The sequence below is a fragment of the Oncorhynchus tshawytscha genome, linkage group LG06, assembly GCF_018296145.1.
Source record: "Oncorhynchus tshawytscha isolate Ot180627B linkage group LG06, Otsh_v2.0, whole genome shotgun sequence".
In the NCBI taxonomy this organism is placed as follows: domain Eukaryota; kingdom Metazoa; phylum Chordata; class Actinopteri; order Salmoniformes; family Salmonidae; genus Oncorhynchus; species Oncorhynchus tshawytscha.
In genome coordinates, this window is record NC_056434.1 from 41,682,245 (window position 1) to 41,705,967 (window position 23,723).

The window sequence follows — 23,723 nt, forward strand, 5'->3', positions numbered from 1 at the left end:
GGAGACCTGCTGTATAGCCCTGACCCTTGCCACTTCATACTCTTTTATCCTAACCGGGCACTCCGGGGAATTGAGATCATGGTTGCCATCACAATTACAACATTGTACACCCTCAGATTCTTCAACAACATTCCTTCGGCACACACTTGATATATGTCCATATCTTTAGCAATTTCGGCAAAACAAGGGCTTGAAAACAAAAGCTTTCGCCGCATATCTTAACCTTTCCCCACTTTCACACGTGAAGGGAGATACTCTTCGTCAAACATAAATAATACTGACAGGCTTTCTTCTTTTCCCCCATCCACTACACGGGTCATTCGGTGTGCTCCAACTACTCCTGGTATGCTCCTCCTAACCACGAGGCCTCCAAATCCAACATAACGTCAGAGATGACACCTTTTAACGGTGCTTTGCTGCAAAAATCTAAACTCTTCACTTCAAAAGTCCATCTGCGGGTTTTCACTGCTCCCGTGTACTTGATTGATTAATCAAGGTCACTAATTAGTAAGGAACTCCCCACACCTCGGGTTTAATTGAAAGGGAAAACACTAAACCCTGCACACACTAGGCCCTCCATGGTATGAGTTTGACACCCCTGGTCTACATGATGAGATTATTATGCATATTTTTATTTGTCAAAAGGCAGTCAAGCATCAATCATCATGTCACCAAAATAAAACCCTCAATATTTATTGGAAAGGAGCATCAAGACCCCCTGTGCACTTTCACCTCCCTGTGAAGTTCATTATCATGTATTTAATCTGTAGCCTAATAAACTGCATGGTTTCCCAAGTCATAGCGGGAGGAACACACACCATACCATCGCGTGACTCCAAGTTTACTTTGATATGATGGTTATTATATCAAAATTTGCGCATAAAGGCGTTCCAACACCATTTCTCGCATTATTAATTTGACCAACACAAGAAGACCCCACCATGTCGAATGAACAAATTATCTGTCGGTATTTATAAAATTGTACCGAAAATACCTGTTTCCATCACAGCTGTTTTGATTTTTTTGCGGGGGATGGTGTGGCCTTACTCACATAAAAAATTGGGATGGAAACCACAGGAGGTTGGTGGCACCTTAATTGGGGAGGGTGGGCTCGGGTTAATGGCTGGAGCTGAATATGTGGAATGTTATCAAATACATCAAACACATGGTTTCCATGTGTTTGATGACATTCAAACTGCACCTTTTCATTTTCGTCAAACACTATTTCATATTGGATTGCCTTTGATTTGATGGCATGCACATGCGCAGTTTGGCGTGTGTCGACCGTTAGACCCGATTACGTGTTTTTGTGCATGAGTTTCGCTAGCCAACGTCGCCATGACATCGCCTACGAGCGTGATAGTGGATTTCTAAAGGAGAAGCAGTTTCTGTCTTTGCCTTAACTGGCAGCTCGCTCCGCCTTAGGTACGTCCTGGGTAACATCCGGAAATATGTTTCAGCTCGCAGTCTCAATTCTTATAACATCTTTGTAAGCAATTTGTTTTGTATTTAATTTCAATTATGCCACACGAGTCGCTTTAATTATCAAAATAAAAATCGGTTCTGTTTGACGATAAGAAGGACATGCTTCACGTAGATGAATTCCAAAAGGAGAATCATTTTTCTCCGGCAAATCTTATGCCAGCCTTTGAGCTGGGTCCTTGAACTGTAAACAGTCGCCTTTGATTGCTTTCTCAGTGTTTCCGAGACAACGAGCTGTACAGAGATTGGTCACTTTAACTGATACTCGAGTGCAGAATGGTAACGTGAGAAGGAAAACATGAAAAAACATCACAGAAAAATATTCATCCTGATAGTTTTCGTGTATGTGGTGTTTTCCTTGTATGCTGCATACAATGTCTTTTTTAATACGAAGGTGATCACCCGTGTCCACAGAGTGGTGAAGAAAATTACAGTCGCAACCTCAGGTAAATTACCTAGCTAGCTACTTATCTGACAAAATAAATTCACTGTCCATAGTTTGCGGGTCATGTCCAATGTTGTATATGATAATATACAGTCCACACGTGAATACCCTCACATGGTTATGGACTGGTCATGTGAATTGGCTATTTGAAAACCACTAACTAGCTAGCTCCAATAAGTGTTATTGTACTGTTGTTTTGGTGATTACAGGTGGCGGTGTTGTGGCTCCTTACATTGGGGATGATGTGTGGAACCCTTGGGAGGATGAGCAGGCTAATGCGCTTTCTGCTCTGCACAAACAGAGGGAGGCTTTCAGACAATACCAGGAGCGCATTGACAAGAACAGGCCCAAGAGATACAAAGTTCAAATCTGGGGGAAAGCGGCCATAGGTAATGCCTTTTTACGGATCTTCTGTGATAAGTTGTACAATATTGCTTGGTATCTTTTTGTTGTTTGATGCTTCCTCTTACAATGTTAGGTTACATTATGGAGTAAAAAATATTCTTATGGATATTGACCCTCTGAAGTAACTTCTCTCTTCTATCAGGACTTTACCTTTGGGAACATATTTTAGAAGGTCCCCTCAACCCCACCGACATACAAGCACAGTGGAGAGAGGGGGAGATACAAGTGGGAAAGATAGATTTCAGGTAAGGCATCACAAATGAGACTCCAATCACAATATAAGATGCATATGATCTAGCTGATGTCATGATGCTATGCTGACAGTCCTCCACCCCACCATCTCTCTCTCTGTCTGTCTATCTATAGTTTCTACACAGGTCCAGCGGTGATCCAAGGCCATGTTCCTCTGGACACGGACAGTGTGGTTCTGGTGCTGAATGGCCGGGAGCAGCAGAAGATCTCCTACGCCACCCGGTGGCTGCAGCATGTCCAGACCTTGATGCAGTTCCACGCTGTGAATCGTGTGGCTGTGGTTCTGCTGGGCAGCGAGCGCTGCACCAATGACTGGATCAGCCCCTACCTGAGGAGACACGGGGGCTTTGTGGACCTGCTCTTCCTGGTCTATGACAGCCCCTGGGTTAACGACAAGGATGTCTTCCAGTGGCCCCTCGGAGTAGCCACGTAGGTTATCTGAACCCTTATTCATAAATTATCAGAGGAGGAGTGCTGATCTAGGATCAGTTTTATCTTTGAGATCATAATTATATGGAAAGAGGACCTTAGATCAGCACTCCTACTCTGAAATGGTTTGTTAATACGGGCCCTGATTTAGTTTGAAGGTTTCTCTGAGTTTGTTTCTCATGTTTCAGAATTCTGCTTTTCTTGTTTGTCTTTCTTCCCTCACCATGTACTTTTCCCTTTTAAAATATATTTTTTTACCCTCTTTTTCTCCTTACTTTCATGGTATCTTTTTGTAATCTGTTTGTAATTACTATCTTGTCTCATCGCTACAACTCCCAGTCGGGCTCGGGAGAGACGAAGGTCAAAAGCCATGCGTCCTCCGAAACACAACCCAACCAAGCCGCACTGCTTCTTAACACAGCGCGCATCCAACCCGGAAGCCAGCCGCACCAATGTGTCGGAGGAAACACCGTGCACCTGGTGACCTTGGTTAGCGTGCTCTGCACCCGGCCAGCCACAGGAGTCGCTGGTGCGCAATGAGACAAGGATATCCCTACCGGCCAAGCCCACCCTAACCCGGACGATGCTAGGCCAATTCTGCGTCGCCCCACGGACCTCCCGGTCGCGGCCGGCTGCGACAGAGCCTGGGCGCGAACCCAGAGTCTCTGGTGGCACAGCTAGCACTGCGATGCAGTGCCCTAGACCAATGCGCCACCCGGGAGGCCACGTTTCCCTTCTTTCACTAGTGTTTCCATTGGAGGCTACATAATAGTACATTTTAACATTTTAGGTAAAGCTATGCACCAGAGAGGAGCACATTTTAAAAGTGGACTTGTATGCCCGCTCTATTCAGATACAGGCAGTTTCCTGTGGTCATGCCAAACTCCCATATGGTGAGCTCCACAAGGCCCTTCCTCTGTAACTTCCTGGGAACTGTCTACAATAACTCCTCGAGGGAAACACTCATGGGGATCTTGAAACAAACCGGACTGGACAAAGAGTGCATCACTACTGGCAGAGAGAAGTATTTCACTATGCTATGCTGTCACTGTCAAGCACTGTATCAATTCACAATAATGGGTTTAAGTCCAATTTTTGCATCCTGTCTTTCCCAATGAGGTTTGGACCTCTAGTAGCTCACTTCAGTGGAATTACTTTTGTTGGTAGGCTTTGTTTACCAGTGAAATATCAATTGAGTCAGCACGCTCAAATAGAAGTTCAACCCTTTTTTGATCTTTGCATTTAAAAATTCATGAAGTGCAAAGGGGAATTTACAAGTACTATGTGTATATATTCACAACAGAAGCACTGTTTAAATACGTAATACATTAAACGAACTCCCTGCTCACTAGACTTTAATATTCTTCCTCCTTCTGCATCAGGTGGCTTCCTCAGGAGACAGTGGAGAGTCTGAGACTGTACCAGACAGCCCTGGCCCAAAGCGAGCTCACCCTCTGCCCCGTGGGAATCAACACTGAGTGCTACCGCATCTACGAGGCCTGTGCCTATGGCTCCGTACCCGTGGTGGAAGACATGGTGACCCCAGGTGGGTGCTCTGCTGCACGCAGCTCCCCACTGCGTCTCCTCAAAGCTGCAGGAGCCCCCTTCATCTTTCTCAAAGACTGGAAGGAGCTTCCAGGCCTCCTGGAAAAGGAGAAGATGATGAGCCAGGAGGAAAGGACTGAGAGGAGGAGGAAACTGCTGGAGTGGTATAGCAGTTTCCGCCAGCAGATGAAGGACAGGTTCACCGAGGTCTTAGAGGAGACCTTCTTCAAAAACAGCTAAGTCTTTTTAAAGCTCAGAGTAAAACACAAAATGGCACATAATTATGAGGTACTCTGTGGATCTCATTGGCAGTGTGTTTAAGGGAGAAAAGCCACATTTTTGTGGATTTTGTGGGCTTATGGCTCCATTTTGTAAGGTTTCCACTAGTAGCTGACAACTGTCTCTCACAAGATAATGTTCAAACAAAACATTGATTTCAGGCTATGGGTGAATTATATTAGAATGAGGTGGCTGTAAATCTTGTTGTTCTCCATAATTTATTTGACATAGTTCAAGATTTACATGTATTTATGTTGTAACTTAAAAGATGTGGGATTTCAGTTGCTCTTGAACTACTTGCTGAATGCACACTCCAAAGCAACATTGTATTCAACCTTTCAGTAAGGCCCAGTTATTGTATTTTTACCCGAGGAGGGTGGCGCTATAGGAGGACAGGCTCATTGTAATGGCTGGAATGGAATGAAATTAATGGAACTGTATCTAACACAGTAAACATATGGAAACCACGTTTGACGTTCCATTTATTCCATTACAATAAGCCCTTCCTCCTATAGCTCCTCCCACCAGCCTCCTCTGATATTTTTTCCATCTAGAAATTTGTCGGGTGGATATCTCCTTTTCCTTTATGTTTATCATTGACCTATCCTTGAACTATGTAGGGCTTGTTATTGTGACAGGAGTAGGTCTATCTCCAGTGCAATTGCAGCAAACCATATCCTGTGGTAAACCATAACCTCATGTTTTCATGCTGTTTTTTATTTTATTTTATTTATTTAACATTTTTTTAACCAGGTAAGCAAGTTGAGAACAAGTACTCATTTACAATTGCAACCTGGCCAAGATAAAGCAAAGCAGTTCGACACATACAACAACACAGAGTTACACATGGAATAAAACAAACATACAGTCAATAATACAGTATAAACAAGTCTATATACGATGTGAGCAAATGAGGTGAGATAAGGGAGGTAAAGGCAAAAAAAGGCCATGTTGGCAAAGTAAATACAATATAGCAAGTAAAACACTGGAGAGTAGAAATAATGGGGTGCAAAGGAGCAAAATAAATAAATACATACAGTAGGGGGAGAGGTAGTTGTTTGGGCTAAATTATAGATGGGCTATGTACAGGTGCAGTAATCTGTGAACTTTCTCTGACAGCTGGTGCTTAAAGCTCGTGAGGGAGATAATGTTTCCAGTATCAGAGATTTTTGTAGTTCGTTCCAGTCATTGGCAGCAGAGAACTGGAAGGAGAGGCGGCCAAAGGAAGAATTGGTTTTGGGGGTGACCAGAGAGATATACCTGCTGGAGCGCGTGCTACAGGTGGGTGCTGCTATGGTGACCAGCGAGCTGAGATAAGGGGGGACTTTACCTAGCAGGGTCTTGTAGATGACCTGGAGCCAGTGGGTTTGGCGACGAGTATGACGCGAGGGCCAGCCAACGAGAGCGTACAGGTCGCAGTGGTGGGTAGTGTAGTATGTGGGGCTTTGGTAACAAAACAGATGGCACTGTGATAGACTGCATCCAATTTATTGAGTAGGGTATTGGAGGCTATTTTGTAAATTACATCGCCGAAGTCGAGGATTGGTAGGATGGTCAATTTTACAAGGGTATGTTTGGCAGCATGAGTGAAGGATGCTTTGTTGCAAAATAGGAAGCCAATTCTAGTTTTAATTTTGGATTGGAGATGCTTAATGTGGGTCTAGAAGGAGAGTTTACAGTCTAACCAGACACCTAGGTATTTGTAGTTGTCCACATATTCTAGGTCAGAACCGTCCAGAGTAGTGATGTTGGACGGGCGGGCAGGTGCAGGCAGCAATCGGTTGAAGAGCATGCATTTAGTTTTACTTGTATTTAAGAGCAGTTGGAGGCCACGGAAGGAGAGTTGTATGGCATTGAGGCTCGTCTGGAGGGTTGTTAACACAGTGTCAAAAGAAGGGCCAGAAGTATACAGAATGGTGTCGTCTGCGTAGAGGTGGATCAGAGACTCACCAGCAGCAAGAGCGACATCATTGACGTATACAGAGAAGAGAGTCGGCCCAATAATTGAACCCTGTGGCACCCCCATAGAGACTGCCAGAGGCCCGGACCATAGGCCCTCCGATTTGACACACTGAACTCTATCAGAGAAGTAGTTGGTGAACCAGACGATGCAATCATTTGAGAAACCAAGGCTATCGGGTCTGCCGATGAGGATGTGGTGATTGACAGAATTGAAAGCCTTGGCCAGGTCAATTAATATGGCTGCACAGTATTGTTTCTTATTGATGGCGGTTAAGATATCGTTTAGGACCTTGAGCGTGGCTGAGATGTACCCATGACCAGCTCTGAAACCAGATTGCATAGTGGAGAAGGTATGGTGGGATTCGAAATGGTCGGTAATCTGTTTGTTGACTTGGCTTTCGAAGACCTTAGAAAGGCAGGGTAGGATAGATATAGGTCTCTAGCAGTTTGGGTCAAGAGTGTCCCCCCCTTTTGAAGAGGGGGATGACCGCAGCTGCTTTCCAATCTTTGGGAAGCTTAGACGACACGAAAGAGAGGTTCATGTATTAGAGCTTGAAAAATGAGTAACACTGTTCCTGTTGCATCTTGTTTTCTGTGAAATGTTGTAAACTGTTTGTTTTGCTATTAAAACGTGTAATATTTGTTAAGTTGTAAATGTTTTATTCATTTCATGAGACGAGAGAAAATGTATCTGTACCATAACATGATCACCAGCAGATGGAGCAAAAGAACCACATTAATTTCAGTACACATTGTATGCTGAATATATAGTACCAGTGAAAAGTTTACATAGAAGAATAGTGAAGACATCAACACTATGGAAACATGTAATAAACAAAGTGTTAAACAAATCAAAATCTATATTTTATATTTAAGATTATTCAAAGTAGCCACCCTTTGCCTTGATGACAGCTTTGCACACTCTTTACATTCTCTCAACCAGCTTCACCTGTAATGCTTTTCCAACAGTGTCGAAGGAGTTCACACATATGCTGAGCACTTGTTGGCTGCTTTTCCTTCACTCTGCGGTCCAACTCATCCCAAACCATTTCAATTAGGTTGAGGTCAGGTGATTGTGGAGGTCAGGTCATCTGATGCAGCACCATCACTCTCCTTGTTCAAATAGCCCTTACACAGCCTGGAGGTATGTTGGGTCATTTTCCTGTTGAAAACAATTGATAGTCCCACTAAGCGCAAACCTGATGGGATGGTGTATCGATGCAGAATGCTGTGGTAGCCATGCTGGTTAAGTGTGCCTTGAATTCGAATAAGTCACAGACACTGTCACCAGCAAAGCATCCCCACACCATCACACCTCCTCCATGCTTCACGGTGGGAAGCACACATGCAGAGATCATCTGTTCACCTACTCTGCGTCTCACAAAGACATGGCGGTTGGAACCAAAAATCGCAAATTTGGACTTATCAGACCAAAGGACAGATTTCCACCATTGAAAGTCTCTTCTTATTGGTGTTTTTTAGTAGTGGTTTCTTTGCAGCAATTCAACCATGAAGGCCTTATTCATCCAGTCTCCTCTGAACAGTTGATGTTGCGATGTGTCTGTTACTTGAATAATTTATTTGGGCTGCAATTTCTGAAGCCGGTAGCTCTAATGAAATCCTCTGCAGCAGAGGTAACTCTGGGTCTTCCTTTCCTGAGGCGGTCCTCATGAGAGGCAGTTTCATCATAGCGCTTGATGGTTTTTGCGACTTGAAGAAACTTTCAAAGTTCTTGAAACTTTCCGGATTGACTGACCTTCATGTCTTAAAGTAATGATGGACTGTCGTTTCTCTTTGCTTATTTGAGCTTGGTTTTCTACCAAATCAAAGTTTATTTGTCAAGTGCGCCAAATACAACAGGTGTAGACCTTACAGTGAAATGCTTACTTACAGGTTCTAACCAAGTGCAAAAAAGGTATTAGGTGAACAATAGGTAAGTAAAGAAATAAAACAGTAAAAAGACAGGCTATATACAGTAGCAAGGCTATAAAAGTAGCGAGGCTACATACAGGAACCGGTTAGTCAGTCTAGTTGATGTATTATGTACATGTAGATATGGTTAAAGTGACTATGCATATATGATGAACAGAGAGTAGCAGTAGCGTAAAAGAGGGGTTGGCGGGTGGTGGGACACAATGCGGATAGCCCGGTTAGCCAATGTGCGGGAGCACTGGTTGGTCGGCCCAATTGAGGTAGTATGTACATGAATGTATAGTTAAAGTGACTATGCATATATGATAAACAGAGAGTAGCAGCAGCGTAAAAAGGGGTTGGGGGGGCACACAATGCAAATAGTCCGGGTAGCCATTTGATTACCTGTTCAGGAGTCATGGGTAGTCGAGAGAACAGTCTATGACTGGGGTGGCTGGGGTCTTTGACAATTTTTAGGGCCTTCCTCTGACACCACCTGGTGTAGAGGTCCTGGATGGCAGACAGCTTAGCCCCAGTGATGTACTGGGCCGTTCAAAATACCTTCTGTAGTGCCTTGCGGTCAGAGGCCGAGCAATTGCCGTACCAGGCAGTGATGCAGCCAGTCAGGATGCTCTCGATGTTGCAGCTGTAGAGCCTTTTGAGGATCTCAGGACCCATGCCAAATCTTTTTAGTTTCCTGAGGGGGAAATAGGGCTATCTTCTGTATACCACCCCTACCTTGTCACAACACAACTGATTGGCTCAAAAGCATTAAGAGGGAAAGAAATTCCACAAATGAACTTTTAACATGGTACACCTGTTAATTGAAATGTCGTCCAGGTGACTACCTCATGAAGCTGGTTGAGAGAATGCCAAGAGTGTGCAAAGCTGTCATCAAGGCAAATATAACGTTTTTTGGTTACTACATGATTCCAAATGTGTTATTTCATAGTTTTGATTTCTTCACTATTATTCTACAATGTAGAAAATTGTAAAGTAGGTGTGTCCAAACTTTTGACTGGTACTGTATATTTGGGGAGTATATATATATACTGAGCAAATATAAACGCAACATGAAACAATTTCAAAGATTTGACTGAGTTATAGTTCATATGAGGAAATCAGTCAATTGAAATGAATTCACTAGGCCCTAGTCTGTGACTGGGAATATAGATATGCATCTGTTGGTCACCATTTGCCTCATACAGCGTGACACATCTCCTTCACATAGAGTTGATTGAGCTGTTGATTGTGGCTTATGGAATGTTGTCCCACTCCCCTTCAATGGCGAAGTTGCTGGATATTGATGGGAACTGGAACATGCTGTCGTACACGTCAATCTGGAGTACCCCAAACATTCTCAACGGGTGACATGTCTGGTGAGTATGCAGGCCATGGAATAACTGGGACATTTTCAGCTTCCTGGAATTGTGTACAAATCCTTGCAACATGGGGCCGTGCATTATTATGCTCAAACATGAGTTGATGGCGGCAGATGAATAGCACGACAATGGGCCTCAGGATCTCGTCACGGTATCTCTGTGCATTCAAATTGCCATAGATAAAATGCAATTGTGTTTCTTGTCTGTAGGTTATGCCCACCCATACCATAACCCCACCACCACCATGGGGCATTCTGTTCACAACGTCGACATAAGCAAACCACTCGCCCACAGGATATAATTCCCGCTGCCCGGGGACAGTTGAAACCGGGATGAATCCATCCAGCACACTTCTCCAGTGGCCATGGTGAGCACTTGCCCACTGAAGTCATTTACGACCGTGTTGAGGATGGTTAGCATGCAGATAAGCCTCCCTGAGATGGTTTCTGACAGTTTGTGCAGAAATTCTTCAGTTGTCCAAACCCACAGTTTCATCAGCTGTCCGGTTGGTTTAGAGTGCCCTTTTATTGTCCCCAGCACAAGGTGCACCTGTGTAATGATCATGCTGTTTAATCAGCTTCTTGATATGCCACTTCTGTCAGGTGTTTGGATTACCTTGGCAAAGGAGAAATGCTCACCAGATTTGAGACAAATATGCTTTTTATGCATATGGCAAATTTCGGGGATCTTTTATTTCAGCTCATGAAACATGGGACCAACACTTTACATGTTGCGTTTATATTTTTGTTCAATATAGGTATAGATGGACCTTTTCTCAATTAGATTTGCTCATCTGCTGCGTCCTCTCTCCTCCGTCTTCTCTCACCTCTTGCGTCCTCCCCTCCGTCCTCTCTCGCCTCCTTTTGAAAAGGGTCCAAGTTAATCGAGGAGAGTTGGTGATGGATGGAAATTGGTTTGCTTGAAATGAGACGGTCCTTCTCCGTCTCTCCGTTTACAGGGGTGGATTCCAAAAGAACTGTGCAAACTGACATATTGCAATAAAGTAACATATTGTTTTTAAACGTGTGCATGTTTTTATTCAAAAGTGGTGTGGCAGATTTCAAAACTCTTCCGTGGTAGGATACACATGAGTATCCTCAATGAAAGTTGGCAATCAAGGAGGGGAGGACGCTTCCGTTTGTCTACTAACGAATTGGCACTCCTCTACCACTTATCGTTTTCCAGGTCACGGAGGAGAGAGGACGGAGGACGATCTTTTGCCCAAACGAGAAAACCCCATAATGTACACAATTGTTACTCAGTTACAATGGGAATAGTTGAAAATATTAAAAGGTCTCTTTTCGCAAAGCATGTTGAACACCAAATATGCTCTATATTCTCATACGGTCCTTATCAGGGACGTTGATCCTGTTAAAGAAAACAACTGATGTAAGTTGATGTCACTTTTTACACAAGATAATTTCATACATATATTTTCACTGATCTGTTGGTTCTTGTCTCATACAGTAGACGCACCTAATTTGAGGTTTATGTCACACATCACAGATTAGTGGATGGATGGGTGACTTGTAATATTGTATGGAATATATTTTATTTTTACAAAACCATTTTGAAGTGTCGAAACCGCCAAAGCTATTTCACCAATGGAAATATTGTTACACTGGTAGCAGGTGAGGCCTAATTTGTATAATAATTCACTGGTGCCACTTTGATGCAATGAACAGCCGTGTTTATAATATCAACACTGCCTTGGGGAGTATGTATATGTGGATCACACCCTGTACATACCTGGGGAACTTCTAGCAGGGATTTCCCCGATATTATCAGAATACATAATCGGCCATCTAGCAATTCTGGATGGGCTGGACACACAAAACTGACACACAAAAACATTTGTATATATATACAAAAATAAATAAATGGTAGGTGACAAGGCCGGTGGCCCATTGGCCTGTTAAGGTGATATTTAAAAAATATATTTTTTTACTCACAATTTCTCTGTTATACTAATCTATGATGAGCCTTTGGCTGGTCATTGAGCAATGACCGGTCCCCCTACAAGATTGTCAGGCCCGGTTTAATGATAGGCTGAGCTGAGGTCACGCGAACTCACATTCAAAGTGAAAACGCAGCATCGGCATAGACCTGTTCCGACTCTGTCATCAGTTAGAGAGCCAAGATCATGGATGGTTAAACATGGAAAGGGTGCCTGTAAACATAGAAAGAGCACATTCTACATTGTCCTCTCACTCTAAACGTTCTATTTTCAGGTGGCTAAAGCCATGACTCGGTCAAACAGTAGTGCATTATCCTCATGAGTCCTGTAATGAAAGTGTGTGCTGTGCCCCCGTGTCTGTTTTGGTGGGGCCTGCTGCTGTAAAGAGTGAGCCACTCTCCTCTCCCCTATGCGCTTGAGAGAGAAATGTGTCCTGGTCATATAACGTTTAAAAATGCAATTGCGGGAAAGACACTAGTGGAGGCTGCTGAAGGGAGGACGGCTCATAATAATGTCAGTAACGGCGCAAATGGAATGGCATCAAATAGGTGGAAACCATGTGTTTGATACCATTCCACCCATTCTGCTCCAGCCATTACCACAAGCCTGTCCTCCACAATTACGGTGCCACCACAGGTGCCTCCTGTGAAAAACACAGCTTTGAAGCTTCGGACCCATGTCCCTGTCAAAGGGGGGGACCTTCTGGATCCTATAAATCCTCACTACAATCAATTATGGGGAGGTTTGATAATGTTGTGGGGTTGCTTTGCTGCCTCTGGTACTGGGAGCCTTGCAGGGCCGGCTCTAGACTTTTGGGGGCCCGAAGCAAGGTTTGGTTGGGGGGGGGGCACCCCTTCTCGTAGCAAAACATTTTATTGTCCTCCCTCTTGACAGTGGAGAGAATACAAATTTAAAAAACATTTCCTGCAATTCTAAACATTTTGCCATGGGGCGGAGAGAAAACATTGCAGTTTTATAGCTTATTTCCTGCAATTCTACCCATATTGCGATGGGGTGAAGATAGCATTTTTTAAATCCAGTTTTAAAGCTAATTTCGTGCAATTCTACACATTTTGTAATGACTTATGCTATGCCATGTTAATATGATATCTGAGTGGGAAAGACTAACAAAGTCATCGAGGGTCCCCCTGGAGGTCAGGGCCCCCTGTGTGCCCGGTTGGTATTCGGCCATGATTAAGACAAGTTTAGATAGCTGGCTAGACGAACCACCAATCTAAACATTGTAGCTGACATGGCTAATTGAGTGACTGTCAGTGACTGACAGAAAAAGAGAAGAACTGCTGATGCACAACCAAGTTCTAAAGCTAATCTCATGCTATTCTACACATTTTGCAAAGAGCTTGAGATAATCGAGTGTTTTTAAAGCAAATTTTCTGTTATTCTACATTTTCTCATTAGGCTAATAGAAAATGTAGAAGTTGTATACTTAATTAATCTCATGCTATGTGCATTTTAAAGCTTAGATAGCTGGTTAGACTAACTACCAATCTGAACATTGTTAGCTGATATGGATAATTGAGTGACTGTCAGTGACTGACATAAGAGAAAAACTGCTGATGCACAACCAAATTTTGAAATTGCAGTTTTTCTTCAATTTTAACTCAATTTTAAATTGAGACCAGACTGAGTGGGGGGGGGTCCGACCAAATCATGGGCTGGTATAGGGTTGTTGGCGGATCGCAGTGATGTGGGCTGGTGTGGATAACATGCCAGGCCCGAATTCTTGCCCAAGTCCGCCCCTGTAATCGGCCCTACTGGTTAGACAAAAAACATGTCAATCCATGTCTTGTTTCCGTTATGCCTCTTCGATCCCTCCCATTTCCACAGTGACTCTCCCGCAGCTGAGCTGCAGTCAGTCTTGTCTGTGAAAAACAACGAGGCAAATGTGAAGTGTGGGACCGGGGAAACTAGAGCACCAAAGGAAGTATAAGATTAAAGTCTACATACTATATATTGGTACTCCGCGTGCAGTAAAACCTCGCGCCTTCTCTACCTGCGTTGAAAATTGTAACGTTATACTTTACTGCGCGGTTGATCTGATTATCAAAGGTTATGCTGTTGCACCGACTCGACATCTTCGCTCTGCCTGCCGCGGCATAGCCAGCGGTTATCAGTGATTTCATTGATTGATATCAGGATTTCGTGTTGGCCTAGTCTTTTCCAGCAATAGTCTACTCGCGTAGGACAATGGACTGAACGTTTTCTTGAAAAGGAACTTTTTTTGTGTTGACTAATAGTTTAACTTCCGAACTACTCTGAATCGACCTGAAAATGTCTAATACAAAGTTCAAAAAGGATAAAGAAATCATTGCTGATTACGAGACTCAAGTTAAAGGTACGTTTGTTTATAATGTTGTATGAACATAATTTATGTTCATTTTATTTTATCCCCAGGAGGCTAACTTCTATTCAATGACAAACCAAATCCGTGTGTCCAATGTCAACTCAGACCATAAGATGTATGGGTCAGTGGCATACTGCAGTTTCAAGGTCTGAGCAAGAATTGCAGTTCCATAACTAATCTCATACTATTGTACAGATTTTGCCATGAGGTTACGATAAAATGTTTATATTTTAGTTAATTTCCTCCAATTGCCATGGAACAGAGTTGTATAGCTATTCTGCACATTTTGGCAATGAGGCTGAGATAAATTATTTAAAAAAAAAAAAGTGAATTTCCTGCTATTCTACACATGTTGTGTGTTGCCATGGTTTATGTTCATATCAGTGGAGGCAGGTGGGATGAGCCATAGGAGGATGGGCTCATTGAAATGGTTGGACTGGAATAAATGGAACGGTATCAAACATATGAAAAACACATGTTTGGCTCTATTCTATTCCAGCCATTACAATGAGCCCGTCCTCCTATAGCTCCTCCCACCAGCCTCCACTGATTAACACGCTATCTTGGGGGTGGGGGGGCTGCTGCTGTTCATGAAGCTGTTCCTGCTACTGCCACCACACCCTTTAATCCATTTTAATTGTCTCTTGTGTTCATTAAATGGATCACAACATTTTCTTTGCAACTTTGGGTAGAAATCCAATAGCTTTGGCTTATTATGAAAATGAATTATGTGGTCAAGCCAGTCCTCCACGAAAGCAATTTTGTTTGTCCTTCTCAACCAAACTCTCCTTGAATAGTCCAACAAATGGCAGCTCTCTAAGATGGCTATTGGTATGGTGCAGTTCCCATATGAAGACTTTTCCTACAAGTCCTGAACTTTTGAATGAGAAATTAGCTAGTGACTAAAATGTGACAACCCTAATAAAATAATACAATTATAAACCATTGTATAGCACTCAAATGGTTTTCAAAAAAAATATTTAAAAAGACATCTCTATATGTAGTGTGAACAGTGACATTTACCATTCAACCCATTACAAAACACTATACAGTGTTTGTTTGGGACTTTTACCATCGAAGACCATTAGAGACCATAACGTTGAAACCATTAGAATTTCTGTTGCCTAATGGTTCACTTGTTCAACAGGAATGTTCTAACTAATCCAGACCTTTTTTGAAGGCAATAAACCAAACACGGGCGCTGTTTTCTGGACACAAATTAAGCCTAAGAGCAGGACAAACAATGCCATGAAGTCCAAAAGTTACGGGTGGAGCTAGAAAGTTGTCATTCAGAAGTATTACAATGTAAATGAACTTTTAATCAGTCTGTCTGTATATTTCAAGACATGGCATATGAGGGTGCAGTGAGATACCCGGTGGGTTGGATGATATTTTTCTTGTCAATCATCTTGGGGAAAAAAAAACTATACATAACTGGAAATCAACAAATCCTCCATCCTTAACCTAATGGAAAGGTCAAATGCTTTATCTTAATGTTGAATGTGCGTGGGTGACTGAGAGAATTAAAATGGTGTAGTTTGAGGCCATGTGGGTAAGAGTGATGCGAGCGCTGGAGATGGGTGTGAGCAGGTGTGTCTGGGCAGGTGTTATGTCATTGTTGTTTGTGTGCATCTGTATGCTGTCGTTTGTATATATGTTTTTGTATTGTTTAAAAAATGTCATCTTACGAAAAAGACTAACTGAATTGCTTTCCAAGAGGACTGGTTTGAATTGTGAGGATGACCACACCATTTATTTTCATCATGAGCAAAAGTTATTGGCTTTCTACCCAAAGCTGCAAAGAAGATGTTGTGATCCATTTAATAAACACAAGAATCCAGCTAAATTGATATAAGGGTGTGGTGGCAGTAGCAGGAACAGCAGCATCTATTGGGTAAAACTTTGTTCTTAATCACTAATTAATGGTAAATAATGCAAGTGTTTTCAATGGCCATTTTATCTGAACAGGGGAAAACATAACCACATTCACGGGGCGAAAGGGTAGCCTAGTGGTTAGAGCGTTGGACTAGTAACCGGAAGGTTGCAAGTTCAAATCCCCGAGCTGACGAGGTACAAAGTTGTCGTTCTGCCCCTGAACAGGCAGTTAACCCACTTTAATTCTCTCAGTCACCCACTAGGCCGTCATTGAAAATAATTTGTTCTTAACTGACTTGCCTAGTTAAATAAAGGTAATTTTTTTTTTACAAAATACGTTAAAAAAAGATGAAGAAGCAATACTCCAAGCAGTAGCTCCATACTACTTGTTAGACATAGAGAACTGATACTGTATATTTGTTGTTGGATTGGTGTGGTGTGTGTGTGTGGGATTCATGGATTCCTCATGTCTTACTCATTGTTATGAACGATTATGGTGCAAATTGGATGTTGGGTTCTATATTCTATATTTTCTGAAGATTATATTTAAAAATATATATATATATTACCTTAACTAGGCAAGTCGGTTAAGAACATAATCTTATTTTCAATGATGGAACAGTGGGTTAACTGCCTTGTTCAGGGGCAGAACGACAGATTTGTTTTTACCTTGTCAGCTCGCAGATTCGATCTTGCAACCTTTCGGTTACTAGTCCAACACTCTAACCACTAGGCTATCTGCCTATAAAATAAAATGGCCAATTTGGGTTCAATAAATTAGCTTAATTTCTCAGTGATTAAATTATATTTCAACAAAATAATGTTTCAGGAATGCTAATCTGATCTGTTTTTAACTGCAGAAACTATTTCAGAACAATCTGAGATGGTGAGTGTCAACCCTCTTGTACTCTTTCAGGTGGAATTACCCGTATAGCTTAGTTAACTCACTAAAGCTTTTGTCAAGCTTCAGTCACTGATGAGAGATCAAAAAGATGTTTGGGCCACGTAAAAAGAATTGAACAAACTGTTCTATTCTGGTTTAGTATCCAATATTATATACAAGTCTGGCTGAATATTGAGCGAGAGATTGAAACCTATTTAGGTAGATTGAAAGATTAGCATTTGTCAGTCTGTGTTCCCTTTTATCCTCACTGTTCTCAAATGCTCTGTCCCCTATTTTGGGTTCACTTGTTTTGCCTTCCATCATCGGTCACTGTCTGCAACATAGGTCAGTAAAAGTAGTCGAGCCCAAATCTTATTTCAGGCGTGTCCTAATCCTTCTCAACCGAAGGTACTGATTTAAATAGCTCCACTTTGGCTTGGAGTGTTCTTGTCTCCTCAACCTAGCCTGGATCTAAAAATAACAAACACTAGCAATAAAACCTGGTGTTTATACAGGTGCTTCTCTTGATACTTAGCTTGCTGACGTTTGTGTATTTTCCAACTTCTTCAGTCTCCTCCAAGCCCCCTGCAAACAGACAGAAGGCTTTTTTTCCAGACACAAGTGCACAGGAAAGAGGTAGTTGCACCTGCTCTGTGGTAACCATGAGGACTTGGCCCCCAGCCAAGGAACTGCTGTTCTCCAGAGCTGTTAGGAGCTCTGAAATGCCACCTATTCACATCTCCATAGCAAACCTTCAATCCAGAGAGGGCTGGTGATGGTGGGTGGGGGGGAGCCATGTCACTTGAGGAATTACCAGATTGTGTATGCGTGTGAGAAGCTATCATTTGCGAGGAATGTGTGCAGCACCTTCGCCTGTGATGACTAAGGCCCTTCAGCCTGTAATAGAAGGGTGATGCACAGTCATAAGGGACACTGGGTGCGGGACCTTCCGTTTGTAATGCAAAGGGGTAATGATACACGGCTGATTTCAACTGAGAAAAACTGTAGCATTCCTCATGGGGAACGGAGGTCTGAGTAGAGCACACAGACAGACAACATGTTACTCTATGGCCAATCAGCCTTGATCTGGCTTTTGGTTTTACATAATATGTGGCAAACTACTCAATGTAGTTTGCCACATATTACGTTTTGAGAAAGATTGAGTTTACCCCATGATTCGGTTAAGGGGAGTGTTCCAAGATGGCATTGTCCTATTATTTGCATACCTTGCTGTCTGCTTTGCATTGTAAATCTTTAACTTCTGTTTACTCAGTGTGAGAAGTGTCTGTTCAAGATTATTTACCTTAGATATGTTCTACATTCATCCTATATAGCCATCCAGTTTTTCAACAGTACTGGTAGGGTGCATGGACTAATATGATTTCAGCGATATTTGGAAACAAGGGAGTGGACGTGATATCTCCCTTACACATTGGCTATAGACCAGTCTGTGTGATAAGTTTGAATGAGTGGCTATACTTAGAAAAAGGATTCCATCTTAATATGTTAAGGTAGATTGCCACCAGTCTCTACTTCCAGCATCTTGATTTGTATACAAATTCCTTGGCTCTTTTATTCACCATAATCCTGACCCTTTCCAGGAAAGGTGTTTCAAATGTTCATACTCAGCTAAAGCTGTCACTATCATTTTGTTGAAAAAAGAATTGGGTACATTTTTTACAGGAATTTACTAGATTCAAGGGCTGGGACGATACCAGTACTCGTTAGTATCACGGCAAGTAAACCACACAAAGCGGATTTAACTCCTTTAGGAAACAATTATGTTGTCATTCAGAGTAACATTTATTTATTTCCCAAGCTATAGTACACAATATTTTACATATAACAGGTTTTTGAAGGACCAAAAAGAGAAAATATCACTATACTGGTATTGTCCCAGTCCTGCTATGCTCCAACTGGCTCAAAATGAAGACATTTGGTGTTACTGAAATCAAGGACATGAGTTATACTTGTAAAATAGTCAACTTACTTAAAACAACGTTCTCCATTCACTGTAAACAGTAGGTTGTGAAGTCCTTATGGCATCCCAGTTTTGTAGCAGCTTTGATAGGGAGTCTTTAAGAGTTTAGATATGTAAGTTAGCTTGGGATTGCCCTAATTTTAACGGAATTGCATGGTGACATCATCGATTCTTCACTTAAAAATGTATGTCAAACCATTACAACTCTATGCACGAGGACTGTTTTTACCGGTTTACATTGAACATTTTACAAACACATTTTACTGGAAGTACTGTACAGATGCAGAGTTTGGTAACAGAATTTCAGTTAAATCTCCCTCAGTTTGTGACCACATTTTCCAAGAACTCTGTTAAATATCTGCTCCACATTAAAATTCAAGTCTGCAGAAAGAATGGGGTGTCAGCTATGACATGACACCTTGAGTTTGAAAAAAAAATATTTAGGTTATTGAACTACAGTAGGTGAAGTGGATTTACACCCGGTAACAGAATTGCGGTAACAGCATTTTCATTGTGGGTCCCTGATCTGTACTACATACATGCATAATATTGGATATGAATATTGTTCTCTTCATGGTGACGTATCCTAAATAGGTACACAAAGGTTGAAATATGCAATATCCTCCTTTTTGAATATTTTTGGGTTTTCTACATACTGGCTAATATTTTAATGAGCTCCGCCACCAATCAAGACCACATTTGGTTGGTCCGGTCTAGACCAAATCTGAACCAATCACACATTTGGACATCATAGTACAGCAAGGTAGAGTACAGAACAGTATAGCACAGTACATTAGTGTACTGAACTCTACTGTACCGAAAAACTCAACTTTTTTTACTGTACTCTACTGTGCTCTACTGTGCTGTCCAAACATGTGAAACAGATGTCGACGATGGTTCAGATTTGTTCCAATGACGGATGTCTATGTTTGGGCAAAATTAAGGCCGATCCGTACATCTGTGAACATTGAAAGCAAGGCTGGACCAAAGAATGACATCTGTGGACGTTTAAATCAAGGCCAGGGCCAACTGACCAAATTTCAACTACTTTTCAACGTTCTTGGGTGTTCAGTGGGTGAGGATGTTGCTTACAGTAAATATAAAGAGGGGGCTCATGGGTAGGTGTCAGTAAGAGCTAGGAGAGGTGACATTAACCTCTCTAGGATATGTGGCCCACCTGACCAACATCCAGTGAGATTGCAGAGCGCCAAATTCAAATACAGAAATACTCATAATAATTCAGAAAAGATACAACTATTTCACATAGGTTTAAAGATTAACATCTTGTGAATCCAACCACTGTCAGATTTCAAAAATGGCTTTACGGCAAAAGCATACCTTACGATTATTTGAGAACATAGCCCAGCAGACAAACCATTACAACAGTAACCAGCCAAGTAGAAGAGTTACTTGGCTAGTCAGAAAAAGAGAAAATTAATCACTTACCTTTGATTGTCTTCATATGTTTGCACTCAGAAGACATTCATTTATTCAATAAATGTTCCTTTTGTTCGATAGTCTCTTTACATCCAAAAACCTCCGTTTTGTTTGCGCTTTTCCTTCAGTAGTCCACAGGCTCAAACGCAGTCACAACAGGCAGACAAAAAATCCAAATAGTATCCGTAAAGTTCGTAGAAACATTTCAAACGATGTTCATAATCAATCCTCAGGTTGGTTTTAGCCCAAATAATCGATTAAAATTTCATCCAGACAATAACGTCGTCAATATAAAAGGTAAACAAAGGCACTCTCTCGGTGGCGCGCATGAAAAAGTGGCAGGTTCCACTCATTCAGACTCCTCTTACTCCCTCATTTTTCAGAATATAAGCCTGAAACAATTTCTAAGACAGTTGACATCTAGTGGAAGGCATAGGAACTGCAATTTGATTCTTAAGTCAATGGATACTGTAATGGCATTGAATAGAGAACTACACACAAAAATAATTCTACTTCCTGAATGCATTTTTCTAAGGTTTTCACCTACCAAATCAGTTCTGTTCTACTCAGACACTATTTTACCAATTTTGGAAATTTTTAGTGTTTTCTAACCAAATCTACCAATTATATGCATTTCCTATCTTCTGGGCCTGAGTAGAAGTTTAATTTGGCATGCTTTTCATCCAAAATTCCAAATGCTTCCCCCTACCCTAGAAAAGTTAATTGGAGAGGAGAGGGGGAGAGTCCAGACTGTTTTCACATCTTGCTTTGACCACCAGACAGAAAGAGAAAGAAAATAGTATTGAGCTGAACATAACAGTATGCCAGTGGAAGGGAGGACCGTAGTAGGTGACCCAACTGTGTTTTGTGACTACTTTGATTTCCCATTGCAACCAATTCCATTACTGATTTTTCAGAAATTCTGTTACCAATTAGGTAACAGGATTTTGCGTTTTAAACACTTATTAATTTTGTTTATGAATTATTATCAGTAAAAACACCGTAACTAATTGATAGGCCTACCTTGTTACTTCTGTTAGCTTTTATTATTCTCCCTCGTGAGGGAGAGAAATGAGAAAATATCTTTAAGATATGTGGGTTTTTGGTAACGGAGTTACAAGGCAATGTTTCTGAAACTTACAGAAGGCAGACATTTTTTTTCTGAAACGAAATATGTGTTGATATTAGTTTGCAGGGGTATTGAACTCAAAATGGTGTTTTGATGTATACCTTTAAGACGTTTTCTGGTAGATGTTTTCTAAGACCCCTTTCAATCTGTTTGACAATATATCATATCCTTTGCTTATTCCTAATGTGTAGGATGGAAAATAGTTGAAATATGTATATACAGGATGTCTTAAGTTTGAAACTGTATAGACTCTTAGCTTTCATTGGACACCCAATTTGACATGCTTCTCTGAACTTCACATGTTGGTGCTCATGGGTCCTTTTACATGCAAATGACCATTTAGCCAAAGCCTATTTCTGAAGCCGGAGGCGACTTTTGTACAGACATTGATTCCTCAAGGAGCAGAACAACAAGCAACCACAAAGAAAAGGAGAGTCTGTTTGATGTGCTACTTTCCAGCCTCATGTATTATTATTTTTTGTTTTTACATGAGTATTTTATCCGACTAGTAGTCAAACATTGTCCACCTGACAGATATGCCTGACATCAACCCCAGTGATTCTACTTTGCAAAGAAATCTAAAGCATTTCCCACTCTCTACTGACCACTTCTGAGAGCTTCATGGAGAAAAGCTAAGAGTGATTATTATTAAGTCAATAGTTTATCCTCTTATTTAATCCTCTGGAGTTCTTTGCTGTCTGGCTTTGGCAGTCTCTCTTGACAGGCTGGCAGTGTTTTCAATCAAGGCCTAATCTGTCATTCAACTGACATTTCGTTTATTAAGCATCTTCCAGGAACAGTTAAAAAAGAAATCTTCCCCACCAAATAATACATAAAGGAAATGATTAATTGGTTATATTACTGGGAAGTCTGCGACTCAGAAATGAACATCCAGGTTTTAAACTTCATCAAGACGTCCATGTGTTCTATTCACTGATTTAGGCTTATACGTCATGTTTTATCATGATACATTGGATAGCTCATTATTTAAGCCAGGTGAGGGGTTTGTGTGAAATGGGACTACATCTGTCGTTCTGAACCGAGGACGACAACCTTCCCCTGTCTGTTTTCTCTTGATCCCCAGCGGACCCTCTTGTTGGTTTCATGTCTGGCGACGGCATTGCCGTCTGTGGCCCCCGGTCGTGACTCTGTCGGCCAGTCCCCACGAGCTGCTGGCAGGGGTCCTGTCCTAAACCATCATAAAGGGTGCCCTATGTGGTCTGCCCCACAGCTTTTGAAATGAGATGCTCGCCCCTCTACATTGCCAATAAGAATGGCTGGGTGTGTTCATATATTTGCAAGGCAATGGGTGGGGGCACACATCATAGCCCATGTTGTTCTAGTTATGTTTTAATAGAATGGATTTGTATTGGGGTAAAGAATGTTCATGTTGTTTAGCTTGACTACATACAGTAGATTCATATTTTGTTTACTTGAGCAAAAACTGTCGTGTGAGTATACTGGAACAAAATAGATGGTGTACATGATTTAATAGCTCATAACTAAACATAAGTGGACTTCTAGTTCTATGAGTAATCAAAACATGCCCTGCGCTGCAAGTACTGTGATTGGCTTTTGGGTGAGGCACAGAGACGGTAGTCTGTGAATCCAAATGTGTGGTGGTACTCCAGAGAGCCGTGTACACTAAAGCTGCCTGCTCTTTATTTAGACATGATTCCCAGCTGTACCTGTGGCTCATCATGCAGCTGTGCTGACACCACCATTTTGGATTGCTAAAACATTCAGACCTTCTCTTTACAGGTCATTACCAAATAGTCCTATAGAGGGAAGACGCACGAACAAGAGTAGCTCTTAGAAAGTTTGCTCAGAATGTTGACCATGTGGGGCGTTTTCTGCTGTCTGTCTCGCTGCTCGGCATACTAGTTTCCTAAAGTCTTGACTCTTGTCAAGGATATCCTGTTTTTCATGACTTTTGTTTACTGTCCAAATCAAATAACAAAAAAATACACTGTCAGGACTTTTTTCAAATGGCCAATCTGGATG

General features: G+C 41.8%; 2 protein-coding genes across 3 annotated transcripts in view; both read left to right on the forward strand.

The window, feature by feature from the left end:
- Positions 1-1,361: 1,361 nt before the first annotated feature.
- On the forward strand, positions 1,362-5,671 carry rxylt1 (ribitol xylosyltransferase 1). Its single transcript, XM_024423864.2, has 6 exons — positions 1,362-1,928; positions 2,137-2,316; positions 2,475-2,577; positions 2,699-3,013; positions 3,867-4,037; positions 4,396-5,671. Exons 1-6 carry the CDS (start codon positions 1,781-1,783, stop codon positions 4,796-4,798), a joined length of 1,320 nt encoding a protein of 439 aa, XP_024279632.1. The 5' UTR covers positions 1,362-1,780; the 3' UTR covers positions 4,799-5,671.
- An 8,228-nt stretch (positions 5,672-13,899) lies between these two features.
- srgap1a (SLIT-ROBO Rho GTPase activating protein 1a) overlaps positions 13,900-23,723 on the forward strand; it is a 164,651-nt gene continuing 154,827 nt past the window's right edge. The window contains exon 1 of one of the 2 annotated variants that reach the window (XM_024423866.2): positions 13,900-14,405. In XM_024423866.2, coding sequence (XP_024279634.1) covers positions 14,342-14,405 — 64 coding nt within the window. In that variant the 5' untranslated portion in view covers positions 13,900-14,341. The remainder of the gene's footprint in view (positions 14,406-23,723) is intronic. The other variant, XM_024423867.2, reaches the window with a different exon arrangement.